Source organism: Lonchura striata, chromosome Z (genome assembly GCF_046129695.1).
Source record: "Lonchura striata isolate bLonStr1 chromosome Z, bLonStr1.mat, whole genome shotgun sequence".
Taxonomy (NCBI): Eukaryota; Metazoa; Chordata; class Aves; order Passeriformes; family Estrildidae; genus Lonchura; species Lonchura striata.
This window is the reverse complement of record NC_134642.1, coordinates 5,725,147-5,743,670: the sequence shown is the minus strand read 5'-3', so window position 1 is coordinate 5,743,670 and position 18,524 is coordinate 5,725,147. Positions and strand designations below refer to the sequence as shown.

At 40.8% G+C, this 18,524-nt stretch overlaps 1 protein-coding gene across 2 annotated transcripts in view; it reads right to left on the bottom strand.

Annotated features, from left to right (window-relative positions):
- The window catches only part of SLC44A1 (solute carrier family 44 member 1), a 70,355-nt gene extending 55,142 nt beyond the window's left edge, over positions 1-15,213 (bottom strand). For both annotated transcript variants that reach the window (XM_021534838.3, XM_031507450.2), the window contains exon 1: positions 15,026-15,213. In XM_021534838.3, coding sequence (XP_021390513.1) covers positions 15,026-15,052 — 27 coding nt within the window. In that variant the 5' untranslated portion in view covers positions 15,053-15,213. The remainder of the gene's footprint in view (positions 1-15,025) is intronic.
- Positions 15,214-18,524: the final 3,311 nt, after the last annotated feature.

Below are 18,524 nucleotides of genomic sequence, written 5' to 3'. Positions count from 1 at the left end.
ATCACTAAGATAATTAAGAGACTTAAAAACAGTCATTTAGGCAAAAAGGTTTCAGGAAAAGAATAAGCACTAGCTATAACACAAAACTAACCAGCAAATAAGAATTAGTTATATCAAAAATACTGATTACAGCTACTTTCAAAAATACCAGTTAAACTGACAAGCTTTTTCAACAGGCTCCCAAACACTGTATTTTTAGATATATTGACTGAAACACAAAAGCTGTAGACACAGTTTTAATCCTTGAAGAAGAAAACGGGACTGATATAATGAGAATACATATACAACTGTCCTCTGCAAAGACAAACCATGGGGCATAGGGGCATAAACTGTTGAAATTATGTTGGGCTTTTTTTGTCTTTTTTTTTCTTAAGACTCTGAAGTGTGGAGGCCTGTGACCCTACTGGGAAAATACAATAGCAATTTTCTGGATAGATACACCTTAGGCTCTGGGCATTCCTCACAGCTCAGGGCGAGGAAAGAAGCTTCCCCCAAGGTGCTCTGCTAATCAACATTAGCACTATGTTAATTTGTCTCAGTTCTGTCCTCTCCATCAGCCCATTGGCCTTCCTTACCCATTTTACCCTTATATGTTCATGTTCTGTTAGCTCTCCCTTCCCTGTCTTCCCAGTGGTTTTTGTCTCCACCTATCCACCCTGGCATTCCCTGCATACCACTCCTGAGCCCTCAGTTCATTGGATCCCTGACGCTCTCCTCTGCCCCCTCTTTTTCTGTGCTTATATCCCAAACTCTCCTTTGCCTCCCATCTTTGGCCCTTGGATGCCTTCAGCATGGCCTGAAATAAATAAAGCACGTTGGAACTGCATGCCTGGACCCTCGTGTGTCATCCTGTTGAGTTTATTCATGTGTGTGTGTCAGTGTGTGCTGGTGCTCTCATGGCTCCCACCACTGCTGCAAGACGCTCTCGGGGAAGGCTGCGTCCGCCACCACCACGGACTGAAGAATCTTCAAGATTTTGCTGACAAGGTAGCAAATGTCAGTACTGAATTAGCACAGAATGGATGAAATGTCAACAGCTTTTATCTCCAGTATGTATTTTGTCTATTTTTAATTAAATAAAAAAAAAAAAAAAACCAAACAAGCAGTAGCATGTAACTTGCATGGTATTAGCAAGGTGATTTTTTTGGTATCCATAACTTTGGCTTTTTTAAGCACAAGCAAAAAGCAACCTTTTCATATACTACCATTAGAAAGCTAAAAGCTGGGTAAATAAATGAAATCCAGCATGCATCAGACTTCAAAAAATGCAGTTTTCTAAGTAGTCCAACTTTGCATTGGGGAATTCCAAGCTAATTTTGCAATATTTATTAAGGAAGTTCCACTTGCAGATGTGATGAATATAGTTTTATAGATGTGAAAAATACTTTAATTCAAACTGTAAATTCACTGTAGGTTCTGAACAGTAAAACTTCTTTAGCTTTTCCTCAATAACCAGTAGTGAGAGGTGCTAAAAGGTCACATTATGCACTCTACAACTCACATTTAATAAACTGAATCTTCTGATCCTAGCGGTTCATACTTATAACTAACACACTTTGAACTTAACATTTACAACAAGATTGTGACATTTATGTTGTTATAATTAGCATAATCATAATTGCATGAAATATGTAAGGCTTCATGCTCCCTATTCCTAAATTCACTCCAAGAACTCTAAATTCTTTTAAAATTTATTTTTATTTACAAACAGCAGAGATAAATTTCAGCTACAGCTGCCGTCTTAAGAGCAAACTGCCCTTGGCAAAAGAGGGAGCAGCAAAATGCATTGCAGAGTGTGCTTTGTTGGTTTTTTTTTTTTTTATCCTCTCTCTACCATCTGCATACAAAATCTTTTAATAGGATTTTTAAAAGTCTCTAGAATAGCTCTGGCAAGGATTTCAGTTGTCTGACTAGTCACAGTTACCTTAAGTAATCCATTTTACTTACTAAGTGGACTGCAATTTTTATGTTAAAAAGAAACTTGAAATGCCATAACATAGAACATAGTCAGAAAGTTACACAGATAAATTAATTTTCTGCCTATGGTTCTTACTATGCTGAAAAAAAGCCAACTTAAAAAAAAAAAAAGCATTAACAAAACAAATTCAAAAAACACCCCAAAAAAAAAAAAAACCAACCAAAAAAAAAAACCCAAAAAAACCCAAAAAAACCTCACCCAAAAAAAACCCAGGAAGGTATTCTAAACAAAAGAGTTCGTAGGAGGAAACTCAACAGGTACTAGACACTTACTAATTTAAAATCCAACCACCTAGCATGGTACCAAGGTGTGAAATTATACATGTTTAAAACAACACCTCTCTCCTCTAGCCTGTCCAATCTTTCTTGTCCCCAGATCTCACTAAAACCCAAGCTAGCTACCATTATCTGTATACTGTTTTCTTCCCAGTTGCTTCCTTGTATTGTGGATTCCCAATGCATCCTGTTCCATAGCTTCACAGTCCTTTATCCTTGTCTTTGATATTGGTGTCTGTGTCTCTCCAGTGATTGCTCCCTGTGTACTCTACACCCTTAAGCATTTACTCAAGACTGATTTTCATGCTTTGGCGACATAAATTGTTAATCTATGGTCAATGTAAGGCCTAACAGAGGTTGTTTGTTCTGCAATCTGTAAACTGTGCTTTGTACCCATTGTGACTGAAACGCCATAACATTTTAGCAGACATGCTTTGCCTGATATCCTAAATCAGCATTTCTATTCATTTTAGCTTTTCTTCCAGATAGATTAGGAGCCTGCAGTATTTGCTTATGCAAGAAAGCTAGAGAAAAAAAAATGGAAATTCTTAGATTCATTTCAAGTTTTCCTTTAAAACACAGCTTCCATAATTTATACTATGGTCTCTAAGGGTATTCTTGCCACTAACAAAGCATGTACTGTCATGAAAGCACAGAGAATCTGCAGCACTATCAGTCAGAAGGGAAAGGCTGGCAAACCAGTCTTTCTCTTCCAGGTTGGGAACATGTGCTGCTCATAACAGCTCTTCTGTGCTGATTTTATAAGTTACTTACTCAAGAACGAAAATAAGCATGTTCAGAAGTTTGCATCTATCCATTTTGCACAAGACTTAGCAAACTCAAAACCAAATCAAAACCCCCAGGTGCCACAATTTTAAAATAATGTTTTAGAACTACACACTAGAAAAATGGATATCTACAATTAAGACTTATCTTGCAAAAGAGGAAGCAGGAAGAATGTCATGACATTAACTATTGGTTTTTCCTAGCTGAATTCAGAACTATACATTCTCCAGACTAAAAGTACTTGCATGCAAATGCAAAGAGGTTATTTTCTTGCTATTCATTGCATCCAATCACTCCAAAACAAAAATAGAAATCCCCCTTCCAGATTTCTTTATTACTGCCACTTACAAAATATACCTTTGCAGCACCGAAGAGTAGGTCTCCTCTGCATACTGCAATATACTTCTGTACAGGAATTGCCAGAACCACCATAGCCAAAACCACTTTCACTGTAAACTGTAATTGCAGTACTGGATGCTGCCATACAAGCACTGATGTGCCATAACCAGAATGAAACCCATATAAGAGCATAAAAAGATGAAAAAACACAGCATTTTAACAGATTACAGATGCAGGGAGCTACAGAGAATTTATTTTGAACACAACGTATCTCATGCAATGTAAAATTTGGGAGTGATGAGACTGAAGCAAGAAGCCCATAGAGAACATCTGCAGCACTACATATACAGATAATCAAGCCATGGGTAGGTAGCAAAGATAAGGATAAAGAAGGAATCTGCTATCAACTGATGATGCCGCAACATCATGATAGTACAGGAAGCAGAAAGAAAATGTCTTGTGGTGGTCAGATTACTTGTTTCAAGAAGAAGAAAATTCAGGTGCTAGTGAGGCAAGAGGGCCGAATTAAGGACAACCCAGTGAAAAACTGGCATCAGTTACGACCACTGGATGAAAAGGAGTTACAGGTCAGAGCCTAGAGGTTAGACTCTAGGCTCCACTTTAGCTAGTGAGTATAAGTTAGTATTCCAATTTGTATACAAACATGAGGTTGTAAGAAAAATATCACAACTTCATTCAGATAGTTATGTACACTAATGTTAAGATAATTTGTTACAAAACCCTATCCCAAGAACCATATTCATCTAACTACATCTCCTTTAAATTCTCTATTGTTTCATCACCTTGATGTAACATCCTGACCCAGAATACATACAACTGTAATGCAATACAGAAGAGTAAATAGACATAACTGCTCTTTGTTTATTTAAATTAAAATTCAGAAATTACTGGGTAGCTAACTTCATAGAAGACAAACAGCCACTGTGCACAGAGCATTAATAAATGGCCTTTACAGGCAAAAAAGGATTTTTTGATCTGTATCTTTTTTGATCCCAATTGACATCTTTTGTGGAAACTGCCAAAGTCCTGCAACATCCACTTTTCCTAGAAGGCAGACTGGTTCTGATAAAGTACCACTGATTCACCTGATCATATAAATAGCATTTAGTTTATTCCAGTAGCATTGTGAGTATAGAATACATAAATTTCACACCTATGATGCATGTTCAACCTTTCAAAATTGGAGGGTCCATTTGCAATACTGGTGCATACCACCAAATGACATATAAGGATGCCTCCTTGGGAATTGGACAAGCCAGGTTAAAAACGTGATGACCAAGAAGTCATCCAAGAAGCTGTCATCCAAGACCAAGAAGCTGTCCTGCAAGCCAAGTTTAACCCTGCACCTTCAAATGCTATTGAAACATACCCACACAGAAGAAAAAGAGAGTTCTTGAAACATTTATCAGTGTTTCCTAACAGACATTTAAGGAGATGCTATTTTACCCATTTTACATCTTTACAAACTAAAGAACAGTACTAATTACATGTTGACCTTTACTGTGAAGCATTCTGCCTACAAATAAGATAAGCCATAATTTACTAGTTTACCAAACTGTTTCCAATGCAAGAGGTTTAACAGAGACGTCATTTTTCTGTCCAAGACATGGTACTTTTCTACATTATGCAGCTGTTTAAAAGAACTAGCAGCAGCTGCATATTACTGTAATGAAACTTCTTCCCCTCTGAACAGACCTTGATCTTAGAGCCTAAAGAGAAAGAGACCACAAGTCCTCACCCCAAGCTTACATTCAATTTTCCACAGAAGTACATTTCAGAGAACAAAGATAAAACTCAAATAAACTAGTTGTCTCTATAAAACTTTCACGTGGTGCATCTACTAAGTGTGCACAACAAAGTCTTGAAGAATGAAGCCTACTTTCAGTTCATGACATTACTAACCATGTTACATATTTATAAAAAACCCTTAGCTTACTCCACCAGGAAGCCTAAGAATAATATATACAGATGACTTAGTTAAAATGTTCACCATTCCCTACAGACTTCCTATGCATGACCTATAAGGTGCTCACACAAAGCACTAAACAAACAGCAGCTTACAGCACTTTATCATGAATTCAGACAGCATATTATTGGTACACCTCCATTACTACTGAACAGGAAATCACACTAGCAAGTGCAAACTTTTACTCTACTAAACCATACCAGCTCCCCGGAAGAATGAACTACACTGTATCGATTAGAATACCTCCATAAACACGATAAAATAATTATTAGTGTAGACTTGGCCTGGATCTACCTCTGGGAAAGAGGACTATTGCTCCAACCTCAAAGAGATTGTTAATGGTTGCATTCTCATGGGAGGCAGAAGCTTGAGTTGCCAGAGACTTAGAAAACCAAAGCAATGTCTCCCACTTAAAGGGACAAAAGAGCTTGTCACTGTAGCACTGCTGCAGCATGTCCCAGTCATCTCTAGAAAGAAGCCAAAACACCTTGGGATAATTCCAAAAGGAACTCCATAATAGGACATGCAAGTCACAGTGAAGTCCAGCATTCCATTTTTGTAGAATTTCTGCTTCAATCTCATTACAAAACAGTGTATTTTTCAATTTACTGCAAAGCAGACACTAGTCGCATTTTGTACCTACTGCCATATTTTATTTTATTGTATTTTTATTGCATTTTATTGTACTTTACATAGAGGCACCCATATCCTTACTTTCCTAACAACTTCACAATCCACAACCTCTTCTCTAATGCCCTGTCCACTGAAAAGATCCACCTGCCCGTTACAAGTATGAAACTCAAAAATAATGCTACAAGAAGTTTTCTGATGGTGTAATACTGCTTTATCCACCAAAAGGTAATGAATTTATCCTTTGCTTCTCTTCAGATATTAAGAATACCATTAATTCAATATGTCCACATCTTCTATTTTGCTAATAGTACCAGCAGTATTTATAAGTTTTTAACATAAGGTAAACAAAATTGAGATCACATAATGTATCACTTACAGTATTACTAATGGTGTAATATAAGGATGTTTACCCTGAAAACTAATACATAGAGACTTCACCCTTGAATGTTATATTGTGTTGTAGATCATCTTCCATTTATATGTTGTGTTGTAGATCATCTTCCATTCGTCTTTAGTCAACTCATACTAAATATTGCTTCAAAACTCCTTGATTACATACCTCCACCCCAATCAACAACTTAAATATTTATCTTGAAACATAACACAGATGATTAAATAAAGCTGACATAATCAGCACACCTGCTGCAGTTCTGAAGCTTAGAGATCAGGCCATCTGCAGACAAAAGTCCTGTTTTTCAAGTCTCAAAAGTATTTAGTTGTGGTTTTATTTTCTTCATTATACATTATTAAGTATTTCAAAACAGCAATAAATAAGGATATTTTACAATTATCACAGTAATATTTTCAGGGGCTTAAAATATCCATCTCAAAGCAATTTTGGTACTTCCATGGTTCTTAATCATTAATAAAAAATCAGTCAAGCAAACAAAACCAAAACAATAACAATAATAAACACCTAAAGCAACAAAACCAAAACAAACCACAACCCCCCCCAAAACCTACAACTTCCCCCTCCAAAACCACAAAACCAAAAAAATCAAAACATTTCTTCACTTCTGAAGACATTTTGCACATACCAAGTTACTGCACTACATTTGAATTTTCCATTGCTTGTCACAAAATTCCAAATTTTATTACTTCTACAGACTGCAAATCCCAAATTACAAAATATTTTCTAATTTACAACTAGTAAAACATGCAATGAAAAACACACTTTACTTTCAAATGTTAGCTTTATCGCAGGACACCCAAAAAACCTACCAGGAATCCCAGGGCAGAGCTCTCCAATTACTGATCTCCACATGAGATGTGGAGCACACTCCATAGAAAACGCTGTTCCTGTTCTTTGCACTGTCTTCATGTAAATCGCAGCTCATTAGGAGCTCATGGCCTGCACAGCACTGCTGTGAGAACTAACAGTGCTGCCACGTACAGGGACATTCACAGCAGTTTCATACACACTGCTTCAAAATGCATCCTATATTCAAATGTGTTTGCCAAGTGAAAATCAAAATTGCTTAAATACAAATGGGCTTATATGTTCAAAATTCTGGCATAACAAAAAAGAAAAACACTCAGGATTATATAATAAGAGGGCAGCACTTGAGGACATTGAACGTATATTAGATTAACAGGAACTAATACTAAGAAAGCTCCATATGATTTATGTAAGAAAAAGTGGGAGGAGAATGGAAAAGGAAATATATCAGGCCCTTAGCTTATTGCATAAACATATTTCCTTATAACTAGACAATAATTTTGCAGTTTTTCACTACAAACTAGGGGAAGTCTGACAAAGCATTTGCAGAACCTGGTTACAATGACCTTGAACAAAGTACTTAAATGACTTTCCTGTTTTGTTTCTGTAGATCTGCATACAACATTCAGAGGTCTCTTCCTCTGTCAAATATCTGGAGTGCAGCAAGAGTGGCTCTGATTTAAAACAAAACCAAAACAAAACAGGCCTGTTCTCATTTGTGCTGTAGACAGCTGCCTTAACTACATTAATTAAGAGCAGGCACAATATATATTATCAGGTACAAGTCACCATATTCTGCTCATGCTCTTCACCATAGTCTAGCAACACTACTGATAAAAATAGCAGCTGCTAGAAACTAGCATGTAAAAGTGCAGTATGGAATCAGCTTTCCAAGATACCAGCAATCATAGTCTATTCTTATACTGCATTGCATACTGGGTGTTGAAATATTAAAGCAGAAAAAACTAAAGTTTTGGACTGTAAAGCTGAACTTCAAATTAACTTGGCACTTTTCTCTTCTTAAATATACATACAGATGCTCTTGAGGCTGTTGTCATACAAATGTACACTTCTATTCCACATTAGAAAATGGCTTGCCTAGAAGATTTAAAAGAACAAAACAAAATACCCCAAAACAACCCACAAAAAAAATGAAATAAAAAAGAAAAAAAGAAAAGAAAAAAGAAAAGAAGAAGAAGGGACCTAGCAAAAGCAGGCCAACGAATGCAATGACATCTATTTACTGCAGAAGTCTGGAAAACATCGAAGTGGTAGAATGACCTAAAAGAACCTTATTAGATATTCAAAAACTTTTGGCTCTAAAAATTTATAGCCAAGCTTTCAGTACAGTTTCACAAAACAAAGGTAAAAATTAGTAATCAGTTTAATCAACAGGTAGAAGTAGCCTGACAACACTGCATAACCATTTTTAGCATGCATAAGCATAACATTTACACAATTTTCTAGAAGCTGCTTCAGAGGGGGAAAGATTAAAAAAAAAAAAATTTCAAATACACAGTTTCTGTTAAATTGGTTTGCAAGTTCTATTTTTCACAAAAGAAATCACTGAGCTAAGTTCATAGGAACAAAAATTAGTCAGTGCAAATACAGCAAAGGGATGCACAGTTACTGCCAAAGCTTGCCTTCAAAGCAGCATAAAGACAGTTAACAACTTCACTACTTAACAATCACAAATAAAAGCCATCATTTGGGTGATACCTAACATACCTTCACAATTATTAATCTAAAATTCTCATGGCTGACAGCAATCTTGATGCCAAATAGATTAGCAAGTTTTGGATTTAGCATTCACTATTATCACTACAAGATAATCAGTCTTCTCCAAAACTGTTCTCATTTCATCAAAAAAAATTTTTTGCAAAAAAATTGTAATTTTTGCTATGTCCCATGCTTGTTCCTAGTACAAGCTATCACTTCCTGAAGCTCTTAAAATGTCAATGTTTGAATTACCTGACAAAGTAAAGGAAATAACTCACTACCTACAAATTTTAAGTGATACAACTGAAGGGTAGTCTGAACCTCAGATCAGCTAGTCCTCAGTAGGAAAAACTCAATGAATTTTATAGAGTACTCACAAGTATCTATGTAGTTGAAATATTTCTATGTCAAGATCAAAAGGAATTATTTGCCCAGGTTGTGCAGTTGCTTGTGACAGCATTTATAAAAGGACATCTCATGCTTCACAGAAAAGTAACAGAGCTTACAGACCAGAAATACAGAAGCAACTCCATGAGATGCCTTATCATTAGCATGTTCTTGGATCCAGCTTGTACACTTCATCCTTCTTACAATATCTGCTTACCAGAGGCTAAAACAGAAGCCTCATCTACTGTCAATATATTGGAAGGGAAATCACTTTCTATCTCCTGGAAGGAAAATTCACAATTTATTCTGTGTCCCTTCACCATTATTTGTCCAGTCTTCTTCCACGATGGTACCCAATGCCCAGAATGAAGCAGGCACGTTTTGATGCCTCTTAAACTCATAAGACTGCAAGAACCTCTGACAACTGAAGATATGCGGCTGATGTACAATTAGTAGTCTTGTATTGCCCATAATGGTTGGAAGAGATATTCCTCAGAACTACTCAATTTTGCAAAAAATTAGGAGTTAAACACACAAAGTATTTTCCAATAGCAACACAAACACTAAGACTTGAATAAATTGTCTTGTTTCCTATAACGTGCTGCCAAAGCAAACACACCTTATAACTACTATCAGCTACTACCATTGTAGAACAGCAGGAAGGGAGATTTTGTGTTACAACTGTTCCATGAGAAGGCAGTTTAAGGTCTGTCTCTCCTCACATGTCATTCCCTTTCACAATCTATGAATTTCTGTCCCCTCAGATATAACAATGCAAACTTTACAGAACTATGCTATAAACTAGATAATGGAGCAATTTGAGTTATACTGTAAGATAAGTTTCTTGCTTAAAAAGAAACAAAGAACCTATACGGATTAGTTCAAATAAATAGATTTACAGCACAGCCTAACAGTTGTGGCAACATAGGAGTAATGAACTCCAACAGTTGCTTCCTTAAAATCCAGTTTTAAAATGGATTGATGCTGTGACATAGAAGAAAATATCACTGGAAAAGGAGAATAATGAAAAGCCAGGGAAGAGAATACCAGCACTCAACTCCATTTTTCTTTCTCAGTAAAAATAAGGATTTGAAAGAAAAGCAATTATTTTAACAACTCAGAACTTCTGCACCATTTGTTAAAAAGATCCCTACATTTAAGTAGAAAAGATAATTTCCAAAATAGCACACACATACAAAAAAAAACCCACAAACTCAAACTAGAGTTACCTCTATCAAAAGTAAGATGGAATTTAAGCTTTGTTGCACAGCAGATACATGACAAAAGAGATGCATCCAGACAGAAGCACCTTTCTTGTGAAAGCACCCATCTCATGATAAATACAGGCCAAGAGAGGACACTGGGCTGAAACAACATGAAGGTACTGACAGGTAACAGCAATACCAAACAGGAGACAGAAATCCCACCTCAGTATTTCTTCCTTCCTTTACAGGTTTTCATTTCATATAGGATAGCAAACTTTGGCTAAACAACAATTCAAAGAAATATTAGGAAGATTTGTTCATGATAACGAACAATAGATAACAAGACTGCTTTAAGACAACTGCTAAGATGTAGCTGACATTGCACAAGCTTTTCTCTACAAGCTCAAGGTTCAAGATGGTGATAGTAAAGAGACAGCAAGCACAAAAAAATGACACCTTAGTGATCCTAAATAAGTACAGAATTACACAAACCCCTAAAGAAAAAAGATGACAACGCCTTAGTAAAAGGAGGAAGAAACAACACATAACACTGAAAAGAAACAAGAAGTAAAGAAGAATTCTAGTTGGGATGATAAAGAAGTAGCAGGGATCATAGAAAATACTACACCAGGGGAAGTGAAAGAACTTTGTGCAACCATGGAATACCAAAATGAAAATAAGAAAAACTGGAAAATAAGTACTCCAGTTCTAATCACCTCAACAGGCAAAACAGCAGTGGAGCAACAGAAAGAATTAGCTCATCTGGAAGAAAATCTGGTATGGTCGTAATAAGTTTAATTTAACATGACTCTTAACAGATAAAGCTGATAAATTTGGTAAAATAAGAAGTTAACAAAAGCAGGGGGAAGATTGGAAGTATAACCACAGACGAGTAGTGGCAAATAAACAATAATCAGAGAGTAGAAGGCAATGAATAATTGCAAAACAACAGCACTATCCTTCTACGGACCACTCACTTAGCAACTGGATTGTGGGTTCCTTCCAGCTCAGAAAATTCTGTGGCACTACACACAACCCAGGGAGAACAAGACATCATGTGGTATAGGATTACATATGCTATTGAAAGCAACAGAGACCAAGGAGGGTAAGAAAGACATGGAATCCTTGCACCCTGGGCACAAAAAGCCTGTAGAGAGACAACTGGAGACAATTTCAGCACAACACAGAATCTGGACTGGAATTTACTTAATATGAAGAGGAAAGAATGTGTGGCAACAACCATATATTTCTCTGTTCAGGAATTTGGAAAATAAGGTAAACAGACTAGAGTGCTGTTATTTTCAAGGATGGAGAATAGCAGCTCAGAATAAAATCAGGAAGGGAATTAGACAGCAGCAGGATGTAAAAACCTGTGAAATTAAAACAGAAAAACTGAATGAATAGGGCTTTGTGTAGTTAAAAAGGCAGAAAAAGCAGAAAACAAACATGAGAATACATCTCTGTAAGCAGCAATCAATAGTGCTAAATAAAGGTAAACATGTCAATTCTAATCAGTTTTTCTCTGGAAACCTTTAGATTCTGCTGGGCAAGAGGCATAGGAAAAGGCCTAAGACAGAGGCCTTCAGACAGCCTGCAAAGCAAAGTAACTGGAAAACATACCAAGGGGGAAAAATGGATAATTGAGTATGAAATAAAAGCAATGAATAAAACTACAAAGAAATCTATCAGAAATTATCAAAGAAATTATCAGAAATGAGAGGAGAAGGTGGCAGTCATGACAAAAGGACTTGGAGATGCAGTAATCAGATAAGATGGTTGTTAGCATCAAAACAGAAGTAATCATTTCTGTCAGAAACAGAAACAGGGATTAGCAGATGAAGATCAAATACGCTAGAGCACTGAAAAATAAACTTAATGAGAAATCTACTTGAAAAACAAAGGCGTAAGGAATGAGGGTGTTCACAATAAGAGGAGCAATTATGTCAAAGACCAATATGAAACTACAAATGGAGAAGCAAAAGGTGGGTGAGAAAACGTGAAGGAATGTCTGATGGACCCCTGACCAGGAAAACTGTAAGAGGAGGAAGTGCAAAGACCATAGTAGATGAGGAACACAACAATTTTTTCATTATAAAAGGGATGATAGGACATGGTTAGGAAATTAAATAAACTGCCATTGTTTATACTTCAGTCATATGTGTATGGGGTGCAAAGCTCAATTGTTGTACTGTATCTTGCCATACATAAGGAAGGCAAATGTAAAGTTTAGTAGAATACTATTAACATCATACAACCTCGCAGCAGAACACAAATTTCGCTAAAACCCAAAATCAGTCACCTGAAATCCACGAACAGGCTAGATATGCAAACCAGCATCCTCTAACATTACCCACAAATAAGCCTGCATTTTCCTTTAAGAAAAGATGAGTGAACTGTGACTCAAATTCATATAGAAGAGCTAGAAAGGGCCTAGAAAACACTCAATAAAAGCAAATTGGACAGGAATCACAGAAAATAAGGTTGAAAAAGACTTGAAAACATTTATTCAAAACATCACTTCATTCAGTGCTTCAAGTCTGTATCAGCTTTCTTTATGCCTCTCCTGACAGATGCTTATCTAACATATGGGGTTTCTTTAGCAAACCTCAAACAATACACAATTCACAATATCCTCTGGCACTCCACTGCAGTGACTGAACAATTTCAAAATCTGCCCCTAACATTTAGCATGTATCTCACTCTTAATTCAAATCATTTGTTCATGCACCATAAAGCTGATTGCCTTCCTCTTTGCAGCATATTTGCTATACAGAAAAGATGTTTCGTATTGCAACTGGACAGCTCTCCGCAGTGTTCTGCATTGGAAGGACAGAGCTCTTACATAAAAATAAAAGTCTGCCTGAACGGATGAGCTACAAAAACTCGTCTCTGTGATGAGTCATCTGGGACAGCAGAAACGGACTTTCCCACATAAGCAGTCTGCTGGAAGCTGGATTCAGCCACTGCAAGTGATACAGGCAAAGGAAACTAACATTTACAAGCGAGCAAACCACAGCCAGGGCATCAGCCGTGACTGTCTGTATTACAGCCTTCAGAAAAGAGCCACGCAAAAAAAAACAGCATAGTTTTGGCTGTGTTGTTCAAAGGCAAAGTTAAAATGGGTAGCAGAGCCACAAACTGGAGCATTGGGTGGAGCTCCCGACTGTGGAAGAGGAGTCAGTACGGGCAAAACAGAGCGAAGGGGGAGGGGGAAGAAAGAAAACCCGACCTCGGAAACAAGAGATGTGCACGGGACCAATCACACACAGGGAAATGGGTGTAGGGAGGCACCTGAACCCTTGGCCAGTGAGTGAGGAAGGAGGCTGGGATTAGAAGTCTCCCTTTCCAGGGGCAGTGGACTTGAGGGATGCCCTGGGCCTGATGACTTTTCTCCCAAGCTATAGCTTCTCTCTGTCGGGTTGGGTAGTAGGGACCTCAAAGAACATGCTGCAGGGAAGGGCAGGGCACGCAGAGCTACCCAGGGAGATGTGCTGAGGTACGGCAGGGGGGAGCTGGGGTGGGGATCACAGGACAGTGGTGCAAGGCACTGCGAGGATGGCAGGTGAGAACCGGGAGGGCTGCAGCTGCAGCCATGGCAGGGAAGTGGAGCAGCCTAAGCCACAGACTGCAAAGCCAAACAAGGGCTGGGGAAGAAGAGGCAAGATGAAAATGAGCCACAGGAGAAGCAGCACTCAGAACAGTAAGCAGAGGGTGGAAGTGCGTAGCATGGTAAGGAGCAAAGCTATGGTGGGGGTGAACACAGCCATGAGAGGGAAAAGCACAGCTACAGAGGGAGCAAAAGGGTGCACAGTTCGTGTGCATGAAGGCTTTGGGCGAGTGAATGTACGGGGATGGTACCCAAGCGCGAAACAGCAAGGCTACGGGAGGGGAAAGCAAGGTGTTCGCAGTCACGGGAGGGCACAGCTGTTGGTGGAGGAACTGTGGGTGAAGTGGGGAGGGAAAGCGACGGGTTTCCAGCAGTGGCAGAGTGTGGGTACAGACTGGGACGAAGGAGAGTGCGCAGCCACGGGAGAGCGGCGCTACAGGTGTAGGAGGGGGGTGCGGTGGCACAGGGAAGCGGGGCTCGGTGGTGGGAGCCAGCAGAGCGGTGCTTTTCCCACAGGGAAGCGGGGCTCCGTGGTGGGAGCCAGCAGAGCGGTGCTTTTCCCACAGGGAAGCGGGGCTCCGTGGTGGGAGCCAGCACAGCGGTGCTTTTCCCACAGGGAAGCGGGGCTCCGTGGTGGGAGCCAGCAGAGCGGTGCTTTTCCCACAGGGAAGCGGGGCTCCGTGGTGGAGGCAGCGCAGCGGAGCCCAACCTGAGGCGAGCTGCGCGGCGAGGGGCACAGGGCCGCCAGAGAGCGCGGCTGTGGAGGGGACAAGCGGCTGCGCAGCCACAGGACAGCGACACGGACCGACCCGGGGCCGGGGACACACAGCAGCGGGGCCGGGGCCAGGTGTGGCAGGGCCGGAAAAGGGAGGGGAACGCGGGCCACTCACCTGCGCGGCGGAGCTGCAGCAGCCCATGGCGTCCGCGGGTCTCTGCCCCGTGGGTGCCCGCTAGGCATCCACTCCCCGCGATTCCCCCGCCCCGGGCGTACGGAGGAAGCGGCGGGGACCGCGGGGCCCGGTCAGACGAGCGCGGCTGCAGCAGAAGCGCCGCCGCGGCGCCCCCTCATTCTCCTCCCCACAGCGGCCGCTCGGGGGCGGGCGGCGCCGGGGGGCGTGGCCAGTGCACTGCGGCGCGGGGGGTACCTGCCCGCCGCCGCTTCCGGCGCGGCGGTGGCGGCGCGGGGCCGCTCCGCCGGGGCCGGCCGGGCTCCGCGCTCCGCGCTCCGGCTCCGCGCTCCGGCTCCGGGCTCCGGCTCCGCGCTCCGGCTCCGCGCTCTGCTCTCCGGGCTCCGGCTCCGGGTCCGCGCTCCGGCCTCCGCGCTCCGGGCTCCGCGCTCCGGCTCCGGGCTCGTCCTTCGCTCGCCCCGCGGTGCGGGAGCTGCGTGTGGGCTCCAAGCTCTGTTCAGCGGGGCTGCCCAAGAGTCGGAGCCCGCCCGCTGAGGGGAAGACCAGACCTGCTGGTGTGGCCTGGTAGTACATACGCATTTGCAGCCGAGAATTTCTAGTAGAATCCAGCGCTATTTCTACACTTCTTTTAACGCTCCCAGAGACAGTGACTTAACCAGTTTCCTCGGCAGCCTGTTACAATGGTCACCAGCCTTATGTGCAAGAATGTTTTGTAGTATTCCCTATAAACCTCCCTTGGCGCAGCTCTTCCTACCTGAGGGAAGAGACAGACCCGCACCGGGGTGCAGCCTCCTGTCAGGAAATTGTAGAGAGTGATCAGGTCACCCCTGTATTTGGAGCCTCTTTTTCTCCAGGCTGAGCAGCTCCAGCTTCCTCAGCCACTCCTCACAGGACTTCACCTGCTCCATTGCCCTTCTCTGGACACGCTCCGGCACCTCGGTGTCCTCCTGCAGAGTCCGGACTGGACTTGGAGTTTGAGGTGTAATCTCACCAGTGCCAAGAACAAGGATCCATGGTCCTGCTGGCCACACAATTGCTGATACAGGCCAGGATGCCGTTGGCCTTTGCGTCCACCTGGGCATGCTGCTGGATCATGCTCAGGCTCTGCTCATGCTCAGCATCCCTGGGCCCTCTTCCACCATGCAGCTTTCAGCTACTTTTACCCCGGCCTCTAATGCTGCCTGGGATTATTTTGATCCAAAGGCAGGACCTGGCACCTTGTTGAACTTCTTACCACTGGCCTTGGACCACCAATCCAGTTCCTTCTGCAGAACCAGCCTACCCTCAGCATGTCAACATTCCCACTCAATTTGGTGTAATCTGCAGAGTGACTAAAGAGGCACACAATCCCCTTGTCCAGCTATATTAATAAATATACATCGGCCCCAGTACTGAGCCCTGGGGGAATACCACTAGTGACCTGTTGCCAGCTGAGTTTGGTACCATTCACCACCACTCTTTGGGTTCAGCCTACCAGATAATTTTTATGCAGCAAACAACACACACATCCAAGCCATGAGCAACCAGGTTCCCTAGGAGAAAACGATGGGAGACAGAGTCAAAGGCTTTGCTCTGGTCCAGATAGACAGCACCCACAGCCTTTCCCTCATGCACAAAGCAGATCACTTTGTCATAGAAGGAGATCATGTTGCTCAATGAGGATCTAACTTTCCTAACCCTGTGCTGGCTGGGCCTGATTGCCTGATTGTCTTGCACATTCTGTCCAGAACTCAAGATGATCTGTTTCAAACCTGCTGGGCACTGAGGTCATGCTGAGATGACCTGTAGTCTCCCAGATCCTCCATCCTGTCTTTTCGTTGTTGAGTGTCACATTGGCTAACCTCAGTCCCTTTTAAGGTATGTTTGCGTGTTCAGCAGTTGTGTTTGAACACAACCTAAGCATACAAAGCAATACTCCCTATAAATTTGGGGGTTTTTGTTGAATCTTAACGCAGTAACAGAGTTATCTACTATTCTATCAATATAGTAGAATATCCATTATTAGAAATAGTGTTGCAATGACTTAAATATAAAATGATCCTTTGACAGGCAGAATGAGGCAAAAGAGACCTTGTGACTAAGAAAAGGAGTTTTGTTAGGCTTCCAAAAAACCTCAGAAACTTGATATGTGGGTGAGTTGTGAATCACACTGGGGTTTTTTTAGCTCTTGTTAGTTTAATGGCAAGTAGAATCATGGAATCATTTCATTTGGAAAAGACCTCTAAGATCATTGAGTACAACCATAACCTGGCATTGCCAAGTCCACTGCTAAACCATGTTCCTTAATGCCATATCTTCATATCCTTTAAATTCCTCCAAGGTTGGTGACTCATCAGTAAGGTCACAATTTTCTGATTTTATAGTATCTGCTTAAAATAGCGTTTTACCTTTTTGCATGTATCTTGCTATTATTTTCATTGTTCCACCTCATTCTATCCAGATATTTCTCTGGTGTTCAAAGATGTGGCCATGAAAGAAATGTTTTGCAGGGACACTCCCTAGCAGAAGTGTTTATATTGTGACTGACACAGTAATTGATAACAAGAAATTTATAGTCAATTCTTGTATAACTTCGGAGCCATCAGAATTTCTGTTCCTCCATTTTTCCATTTATAAAATTGACTTTTGTCCCAGCACTTCTCTTTTCCGTTTGCTTGGGTATCAAAAGCATTAGGTCTGTGCCAGAGATGTTATTTACTCAGTCTCTTAAACAGACCAAATGCAAATTTTTTAAATAGTCCACTCATTTAGGACTTTTGCTTCAATAGTTTCATTTAGGACCTCAAAACGTTGTCATGGAAATTAAATTCTACCTCCAGCTTTTTTGCATGTAGACTAAACATATTCAGCATGATTATCAGAAGAGGTTAATGCATTAAAACACAGTGCCTGCCCCCAAAAATTGTGGACTCTTAAAAAAAAAACCACATTCTAGCCAATAATGAAAAGTTTTGTGCAGCAGCAGAGAGGCAATAGTAACTTCAAAGTGATTAAAAAATGCCAGTCCTTCAATGGCTAGGGGAGCCTTTATGAAAAAGCTTATAAAGGTATACCAGCTGCAGCATAGGTAACTGGGGTTTAGTGCAGATATATGACAACTGTAGAAATTATTTGATCAGATTAGAAATAATCTCAGAATCTCTGCCTCTGGACTAAGGAGATTAGTTATGTTTTTGGTAGGGATGCAGTAATAGCAGCAGTAGTTGCCTGGCTCTAACTGATTTTACTGTACTTTGGTCAGTCACACAAAGGAGAGGGAAAGTTAAAAGACTCTGGCTTATTCATAATTATATGAGCTCTTTTATTTGTTTAGATTAGCATTTAATGAAGGAACTGAACTGAGACTTGCTGAATCTTAGTTCAGTAATACAAAAGTTGAACTTTAAGCATATGTCTAAGTGCATTTTTTGAATTCTGCTTTTTTGATACTTTCCTGAATCTGAATATAATAGGCTCTAAGGCATGGTTGCATCACAAGCTG